The 9,973-nt window shown below is 37.7% G+C and overlaps 1 protein-coding gene across 1 annotated transcript in view; it reads left to right on the top strand.

Moving 5' to 3' along the window:
* COL25A1 (collagen type XXV alpha 1 chain) overlaps positions 1–7,933 on the top strand; it is a 602,710-nt gene extending 594,777 nt beyond the window's left edge. Inside the window, exons 29-30 of the mRNA XM_044681639.1 lie at positions 3,610–3,663; positions 7,751–7,933. Of these exons, the coding sequence (XP_044537574.1) occupies positions 3,610–3,663; positions 7,751–7,933 (237 nt within the window). The remainder of the gene's footprint in view (positions 1–3,609; positions 3,664–7,750) is intronic.
* The last annotated feature ends 2,040 nt before the right edge of the window (positions 7,934–9,973 follow it).

The following is a 9,973-nucleotide window of genomic DNA, read 5'->3' as shown; positions in this document are numbered from 1 at the left end:
CTCAGGGATATAAATTTCCCCCTGAGTACTGCCTTGGCTGCATCCCACAGAGTTTGGTAGGATGTCTCATCATTGTCATTCTCTTCAATGAAATTGTTGATTGTTTCTATGATTTCTTCTTTGACAAATTGGTTTTGGAGAATCATTGTTTAATTTCCAATTGGTTTTTGATTTGCCTGTCCAGGTGCCCTTACTGATTATTAGTTTTATTGCATTATGATCTGAGAAGGTTACATTTATTATATCTGTTCTTTTGCATTTGTTTGCCATGATTCTATGCCCTATTACATGGTCAATCTTTGTAAATGTACCATGTGCAGCTGAAAAGAAGGTGTATTCCTTTTTGTCCCTATTTATTTTTCTCCACATATCCATTAAATCTAATTTTTCTAGGACTTCATTCATCCCTCTTACCTCTTTCTTATTTATTTTTTGGTTTGATTTATCTAGATCTGAAAGAGGAATATTTAGATCTCCCACTATTATGGTTTTACTATCTATTTCCTTCTTGAGCTCTGCCAGTTTCTCCTTTATGAATTTGGATGCTATGCCACTTGGTGCATATATATTGAGCAGTGTTATTTCCTCATTGTTTATACTGCCTTTAATCAGGATGTAATGACCTTCCCTGTCTTTTTTAATCATATCTATTTTTACTTTGGCTTTGTCAGAGATCATGATAGCCACTCCTGCCTTTTTTTCATCATTTGATGCCCAACAGATTTTGCTCAAGCCCTGAACCTTAAACTTGTGTATGTCCACCCGCCTCATATGTGTTTCTTGTAGACAACATATGGTAGGATTTTGGTTTCTAATCCACTCTGCTATTTGCTTCCGTTTTATGAGTGAATTCATCCCGTTCACATTCAGAGTTATAATTATCAGTTGTGCATTTGCTGACATTTTCGTATCCTCCCCTATTCCTACCCCTTCTTCTTAAAACTATTTCCTTTTAAACCACTGGTTTGCTTTAAGCCAGTATCCCTTATCCCCTCCCTTGATTAACTTCCCTTTCTACCCCCTCCCTTATTATTCCCCTCTTTTTATTTTTAAAGGCCTAATGAATTCCCTCCCCCTTCTTCTCCCCTCCCTTTTTTGACCTCCCCACTCCCCTGCTCCCCTTGGTTTATCCTTTCTGACTTTCTCAGTAGGGTTAGATAGAGTTTCATATCCCAATGGATATAACTATTCTTCCCTCTCAGGGTTAATTACACTGAGAGTAAGGTGTAAATATTACCTCTTAATGCTCTCTTCCTCTCCTTCTTATAAGAGTATTCATCCCTTCTCCTTCCCATGCCCTCTTTGTGTGTAATAGAATATCCTATTTTTCTTATTCCTTCAAGATTCTCTTGGTGTCCTCTACTATTCATCCCTTTCTTTCCTTCCCACCCATATTATCTTAGACCATTTAGTATTCCAACCTCTCCCTATGAATAATTCTTCTAATTATTATAATAGTGAATGCTATACTGGTGAACAGAGTTCACTACAGAGAATTATAAATAACATTTCCCCCATAGGAGTAGCAATAATAAGATCTTATTGAAGTCCTTAAAGAGGCAAATTTAAAAAATATGAGTTTTCTTACTTTCCCTTCTGTTTCTTATTTACCTTTTCATGTTTCTCTTGATTTTTGTGGTTGGATATCGAACTTTCCATTTAGTCCTGGTCTTTTCTGTGCAAATGCTTGGAAATTTTCTATCTTGTTGAATGCCCAAACTTTCCCCTGGAAGAATATAGTCAGTTTTGATGGGTAGGTGATCCTTGGTTGTAAACCCAGTTCTCTTGCCTTTCTGAATATCATATTCCAAGCCTTGCGGTCTTTTAGTGTGGAGGCTGCCAGATCCTGTGTGATCCTGATTGGTGCTCCTTGATATCTGAATTGTCTCTTTCTGGCTTCTTGTAAAATTTTTTGTTTTAGTTGGAAGCTCTTGAATTTGGCTATTATATTCCTGGGGGTTGTCTTTTCAGTATCTAGTGTTGAGGGTGATCTATGGATCCTTTCAATGTCTATATTGCCCTCTTGTTGTAGAACTTCAGGGCAATTTTGCTGAATAATTTCTTTTAGTATGGAGTCCAAATTTCTATTAATTTTTGGTTTTTCAGGAAGACCAATGATTTTCAGATTGTCTCTTCTAGACCGGTTTTCTTGATCTATCAGTTTCTCATTGAGCTATTTCATGTTTCCTTCTATTTTATCTGTCTTTTGACTTTGTTTTATTTGTTCTTGCTGTCTTGATATATCATTGGCTTCTACTTGCCCAATTCTTGTCTTTAGAGACTGGTTTTCTGCTATAAGTTTTTGATTTTCCTTTTCAGTTTGGTCTGACCTGTTTTCCAGCTGTTTGATTTTGGTCTCCAATTTGCTTATTAATTCTTTTGATTTGGGAGCATCTTTTTCTAATTGCCCAATTCTAGCCTTTAGAGACTGGGTTTCCTTTTCAATCTGGTCATTTCTGATCTTTGATTTACTTGCCTCACTTTCCAATTGTGAAATTCTGCCTTTTAAACTGTTATTTTCTTGCCAGATCTCTTCCATATTTCTCATGATCTCAGATCTGAACTCTTCAAGACCTTGTGACCCATTTTCATTGTTTTGGGAAGGTTTGGATTGTTTGTTCTCCTCTACTGTTTCCTCTGTTGTCTGGATTTTTTCTGTGTAAAAGTTGTCAAGTGTTAAAGGTTTTTTCTTCTTCATCTTTCTCTTCTGGTTTTCCTGATGGCTTGCCATTGTAGGCTGAGTTCCCTCTCAGCTTTATGCTTGTGCCCAGGATCTGTTTGTGGCTCTTTAGAGATTCCTGAGATTTCAGGTCTAGTTGTTTTGGGACAAGCCTCCTGGTGGTCTCCTTGCTTGTTCTTCTGCCTGAATGTCCTTTAACAGTCTTAGGGAGCTGCTTCCGCAGTCAAGCACCTCTCTGCACTGGGTCCCCACTCAAGGTCCACTCCTGCACTCAGGATCAGCCCCTTCATCCATGCCCCAGTCCGCACTTTAATCCATGCCTCAGCCGGTGCCTGTGTCAGCCCCTTCGCCTGTGCCTGGGCTCAGGGTCTGGGCTCAGGGTCTGGGCTCAGAGTCCGGGAGTTCCTCAGCCTCCTGGGAGGCGGGGGGAGGTCCCAAGTCTTGCTGCTCCCAGGAACAAGCCCTGGTGAGCTGCCAATGACCCAATGGGTGCCCCAAACCTGCTCTGACTCCCGTGCACTGGCTTTGGCACGGTAGGTGGTGTGGGGTGGGGGAGGGGGTTGCTCTGCTCGTGTTTTCGTGGGAGCTGTTTCACCCCTTTATAGCATGGAAATTCCCCATTTCCACGTACCTCCAATGCTGCGCCCTGTTGTGGGGGTCCCTTCTTTCCTCTGGATTTGTTTTTATGTCTTCTTGAGGACTCCTATATGCCTGGGTTAGGAGAAGTAAAGCAGCTGCTTTTTACTCTGCCGCCATCTTAACCCGGAACCTTCTCCCAGTGATTAGTTTTTAATGGTCAATTCTCAGGGATTTTGATAGAGTACGGGTAGATTTCAAGTAGAAAATTTAAGGATAGGCTATTACAAAAATAAAGTGTGTGTACAGTATGTATTTAAACTTTTTAATTGCATTATTTTTTTTAAATTTAGGGTGAAAAAGGAACTGTGGGAGAGCCTGGACCCAGAGGACCTTATGGTTTGCCTGTGAGTTGACCATAACTTTTATTAGTCCATACCTTAATGAAATGTTACTTATTTCCTCAACTATTTCCTTAAACAGCAGAATAATCATTCAAGGAACACAAAAGTAAAATAATCATCTGAAATACAGCCATAATTATGCCTGTTTCTTTCAGCAATACTACCATTCATTCTCTCTCTCCCTCTCCTTCTCCCTCTTCCTCTCTCTCTCCTTCTCCCTGTCCCTGTTCCTGTCCCTCTCACTCTCTCTCCCCATTTCTCTCCCTCTCTCACACATACACACACATTCAAAGAGAATGGAAAACACCAGAGATTATCACTGGAATAAATCATGTTAACATGTGACTCAGGGTTCAAGTTATTTCTGATTCTTCATTCATAGCATTTGATTTGACTAGGTGCCCTTCATCAAAAATTCAGTGCATAAAAATTATAGAAATTCTACCAAGAAATTCAAATTTAACAGCCTTAATATTTTATTTCATCTACTTGGTTATAAAAAAGACTAACATTGAATAACATTAGGTATGTTATTCAATATGTTATATAGAAAGTATTATTACTGTTAAAAATGAGCTTCTCCAAAATTGCCAATGCTTAACGCTCATTTCCCCATTTCTTTCTTGTAGTGGGGACCCTGGAGATCACCCCAGTTCTCACAGCTCTAAGCAGCTTGAGTATACAAGCCCTAGGGACTTTATTTGGCCCAGAGACTCATCTCCAATGCCTCACTACAAATGTGAAGAAAAATTATCTTTAAAATGTCCCTTGGGAAAGCTAAATCTAATACACACTACCTTTTCATTTCTTTTTCTAAAAATTCTTAGGCACATAGAAATAAAACGATAAAGCAATAAAATTTTGTAATCGATACAAGAGCATTTGTTTAAATTATTAATGGAATAGAAATATGCGAAATATTGCTAAAATATGATCAAGCTTTTTCTGATTATTCAACTATATCTCCCTTCTTTTTTAATTAAAAAAACAATCAAAACTTACCTCTGACATTAACACTACAGAATATTCTGATTTTGAAATGAATCATCAAGTGATGAGTAGAGTCAAAGCAGACTTCTTGCTGAAATTGAATGGATCACTGAATTTGACAGGGGAAATACATTACTCTAATAGTATGGACTTCTAAGAATGGATGAATTAGTTATTACTGAGCAACCAGATTATGATTTCTTTTCCATCTGGCTAGCATTCATTTTCAAAATCTACTTAAAAGTAGCATTTTTTAAAACTTTCCCCTTTCATGTCTTTTTCATTTACAAAAGACCAGAAATGTGTCAACAAAAATCAATATATAGGTAGCAAATGGAATGTGTTTCACTTCCTTTACTGGGAAGGAGCTAGAATATTACTAATTTTAGAGGCCACCAGAAGGTACAATAGTTAGAGTGCAGGAGCTGGAGTCAGCAAGATCTCAATTCCAATCCTGCCTCCCAAAGCTGTGCTGTGCCCACGGGCAAGTCGCTTACTTGATATCTGCCTCAGATAAAATGGGGCTAAAAAGAGCACAGCCATCCCAGAGCTGTTGTGGGAAATCAGATAACATTTGTCAAGCACTTTATAAAACTTAGATCACTATATAAATGTCAATCTTATTCCACTTAAAGATATGAAAGAAACTTTAAGCAGCACATATCCTCAGAATTCACATGGTTTTTAAATGACTGAAATTTACCCCCATAAAAACGAGTCCTAAAATGAAGACTTGATTAATAAGGTTCAAAAACAGAAAAAAGGTCACAGTCAATTTGGCCCTGAACATCATAAAAATACAATCAATCCAAGGAGATTTAATGGGAAAGTGTGTAGGGACACCTCTGTGGAGAGGAAGTCAAGCTTGGAGATGGGAGGTTCTAGGTTTAAGTGGCCCTGAACATTATAAAAATGCAGTCAATTGCTTGTTGGCTATGGGAGAGAGGTGGGAGGAGGAGAGGGAAAGAATATGAATCATGTAACCATGGAAAAATATTCTAAATTAACTAAATAAACTTTTTTTAAATTAGAATTTAAAAATGCAATCAATCCAAGGAGATTTAATAAGGAAGTATGTAGGGGCACCTAAGTAAACAGAGAGCCAGGCTTAGAGATGGGAGGTTCTAGGTTCAAGTCTGACCTCAGGTACTTTTTTTAGCTGTGTGATCCTAGGCAAGTTACTTAATCCCAGTTGCCTAGCCTTTATGGCTCTTCTGCCTTAGCAATGATACTTAGCATCATCCATTCCAAGACAGGAGATAAGGGTTTAAAAATAAAATAAAATAAAATAAAATAAAAGAGAATATGTAACATTTGGAGAAATCATGAATTGAAAATTGAAATTCCACTTGATTGGTGGAAGAAGCATGTGTGACACCTAAAAAACCCATCTTCTAGCCTTCCAGTATAGTCATTTTGATACTAGTGTGCTCACATGATAACACAACCTTCCTGAGTCCTCAGTAGGGAAACAAGAGCCTAAGCTTAAGGACAATAATGGAGCTCATATGGTTCTTTGGCAGGGGAAGGATGGAGAACCTGGTCTTGATGTAAGTAAAACTTACCATAAACATATTCCTACAGTAACAGATACCAGTGTGCTTTGTGGCTATAACAGCATGGATATTGCTTATTTATTTCCCATTCAGTGTGAATTTAGAGAGTGCTATGAAATGTGTTCCAAGTGTGTGTGTAGGGCAGCAGGGTGGCTCAGTAGAGTGCCAGGTCTGGAGATTCTTACCTTTTGTCTTAGAATCAATATTATCGATCCTGTCTTGGAATCAATAGTATCGATCCTGTCTTGGAATCAATAGTATCGATCCTGTCTTGGAATCAGTATTATCAGTTTTGAGATAGAAAAGCAATAAGAGCTGGGCAGCAGGGGTTAAGTGACTTGCCCAGTCTATCATAATAATAAATCTTAGAATGGATTCTAAGACAAAAGATAAGAGTTTTTATTGAAAACAAAAATAAGCGTAAGCATGTAATAAATATAGGACAAGAACAATTAGAGGTGAATAAGTTAACATAGGATAGTAAACACACCTAGAATTACTTTGCCAAATAGAAATGACATCATGGAAAAACTGCTAGATTTAAGAGTTAAAGGACTTGGAGTTAGCTCCCATTTCTGCCACTTAATAATGCCAGTGAAATCGGGCATAATCACAATCTCTATGTGCCTTGATTTCTTAACCTAGAAGTAAGAGGATTGGACTCGATCTCTCTAAGGTTCCCCCTAGCTCTTCATCTATGACCCTGTGAGTGATTAGCACCCAGAAACTGCCTAATGAGAGTTAATAAGGTTGAACTGAATAGGGCTGAAATGAAATGAGAGAAAAAAGGTGGAGTCAGAATGAGATTATGTAAAAGAAAGCACACAATACAAATACTGCTCACATGTGGTGATTCAAGTTGTTAATATGGTTTCTGCCATTATTATTAACGTTATTATTCATTAAAATTAACATTATTAATAATAATAGTTGGCACATGTTGCTTTAAGATTTGCAAAGCCTTATATGTATTTATCTCAAGGAGTCTTCGGTTTTTCCTTAATCCAAGTTTACCCTAAATTGTATATTATTCCCAGTTTATGTCTCATAACATATATTAGTCATGATGTCTCCAGAGTACTGCCACCAACAAGTATTTGTTAAACCCTTATTGTATGCCAACCACTATTGGGAATGCAAAAACAAAAATGGAACCATCTCTACCCTCAAGGAGTTTACATTCTATTGAATATATTAGTGGAGATAGCTTATGGAGGACAAGCCAAGAAGCTGCTAGAATTAATTTAAAAGCATCACACAAGAGCAAAAGAGAATTTTGAGGAGTTAAGGAAATTGATCAGACTTAGATAAATGGTTTCCAGTTGCTATTTTGTAAAATAAACTTTGTAAACCTTAAAACACTACACAGTGTCAACTATTGTTGTTGTTGTTGTTATTAATTTAATCTTGAAGTTGTTTGGGATAGCCTTAACTCTTTCTGTGTCTATAGAAAAACACTAAATCTAAACATTTTCCCCAATAGAATTTTTACACATTAGACCAATAGATACTTTTGGTTTTGTTTGTTGTCCTTTTTCCTACAGGGTTTCCCTGGTCCTCGAGGAGAGAAAGGAGACTTAGGAGAGAAGGGAGAAAAGGTGACGTCCATGCTGCTAGCATTTGTTTCACTTTCTTTAATCTTGATCCATCCCATTCCTTCTTGTTTTCCCACCTCCATAACTATCTTATATGCTTACTCGTTTCCTCATCCTGTGTGCCAAAAATAAGCAGACACTAGGACCGTCAGAGTTAAGGCTCAAGAGACCAAAGAAGCCTTCTGATGAAAGACAGATTTTAACCCATTGTCCTGGTCAGGTGACATTTTCCCCAATCTGGACTGTGGGACATGGAAGACAACCACCAGCTCTCACAAAGGAAGGCCAGAGACATTGACTGGGTCATTGAATGGAGTTAAATTGTACCCTTCAGTGATGTTTTTCTGGCATGGATCCCATTTATCTTCATGACACACTCCTATATGTGAAAAAGAAGAGACTATGCTTCTTTTTTTTCAGATAGGGAAACTGAGAAACAGGTTGGGTAATTATTCTGTCTTAAATTACAAAATCATTTTGTGTTAGATTAGGAACCAGGCTTCGCTACTTTCTGAGTTTTTAAATGAGAGGCTTAAAGTGTTTTATACTTGACTTGACCAAGTTCTACACTATTGACACCAGAATCACGCTTTAGAATACAGAGAGGCATTTTCATGACTTTAAAAGTAAAGGATGGCTTAATGGAGAGCCAGGCATGGAGATAGGGTTCCTAGGTTCAAATCTGACCTCAGAAATTTCCTAGCTGTATGACCCCGAGCAAGGCCTTTAACCCCAAATGCCTAACCATTACCGCACTTCTGCCTTGGAATCAGTACTTAATATTGATTCCAAGACAAAAGGTAAGGTGTGTTTTTTTTTAAGTTAATTTCAGGGAAATAAAGAAAATTTGAATTTTTCCCTTCCATATGTGCATCTATTCCATCATTTTATTAGGCATGTCCTAGAACCCCAAAATTAACCTGGCTATAAATGTAGATGTCTATTTTAGTTTTCAACTGTTCATGGAGAAAGTAGTCATCATAGTAAAAGATTAGCTACTTTAAAATAAAAATAAAATGTTCAATCCTCTGACTCATAATAAAAATATAAATAGCTAGCATTTATTTAGCTCTTATAAGAATTACAAAGCACTTTGTATATTTCTCATTGGAACCATACCACAACCCGGAGAGATAGGTACTGATGAAAAGATATCAATTATTTTAAAATGAAATGAAGAGTTTAATTTTTTTAACTATAAATATTGTTCAAAAGGCAGTGAGAGAGGCAGCTGAGTGGCTCAGTGGATTGAGAACCAGGCTTAGAGACAGGAGGTCCTGGGTTCAAATGTGACTTCAGACACTTCCTAGCTGTGTGACCCTGGGCAAGTCACTTAACCCCCATTGCTTAGCCCTTACCACTCTTCTGACTTGGAACCAAGATACAGTACTGATTCTAAGACAGAAGGTAAGGATTTTTTAAAAAGGCAATAAGAGATAGAGTAGGTAAAGGACTAGCCTTGGAGTCAAAGACACCTTGGTTCAAGACTTGTCTCTGATATATTTCTCTTTATTGTCCAGTCACAGTCAACACTTTGTGACTCTGGAGTTTTCTTGGAAAAAATATTGAAGTAGTTTGTCATTTCTTTCTTCAGCTCCTTTTACAGATGAGGAAACTGAGGCAGACAGAAGCCAAGTGACTTGCCCAAGGTCATACTGATAGTAAGTTACAAAAGGCTGGATATGAACTCAGAATGTCATGATTCCAAGCAGAGTGCTCTCTCCACTGTACCACCTAACCATTCTAACTCTGAAATATACTAAGATTCTTGACCAATGCCAAGTCACTCAAACTTTCAGTGCTCCAGGCAACTCTGTAAGACAAGTTACCTGAAGGTAACACATTACACATTGCTATTAAAGAGTTGAGTTCTTGTTCTCAAATTATTCCAGAAGACTGAACCTAGGTAGCATGGCCATTGCAACAGATTATGAATTATCCCAGAGAGGAGAGCATTTTCATTTGTATTATAAAAATAACATTCACTATCCTGAATCGTGGATTCAATCGTTTCCCAACTGTCTTTATTTTTTAAGCTGTATAGTTCAACTGTCTGTCTACAGCACTAGATAGAGTATCCATACCAGGAGGTTCCTGAAACCGATGAAATTAGTCATTATGCATAGATTTGAAGAAGGGAGGGAGGCAGAGACACCAGGAGAGGAGGAAAGA

This window comes from Gracilinanus agilis, chromosome 6 (genome assembly GCF_016433145.1).
Source record: "Gracilinanus agilis isolate LMUSP501 chromosome 6, AgileGrace, whole genome shotgun sequence".
Classification (NCBI taxonomy): domain Eukaryota; kingdom Metazoa; phylum Chordata; class Mammalia; order Didelphimorphia; family Didelphidae; genus Gracilinanus; species Gracilinanus agilis.
The sequence above is the reverse complement of the archived record's forward strand: the minus strand, read 5'-3'. Positions and strand labels throughout refer to the sequence as shown.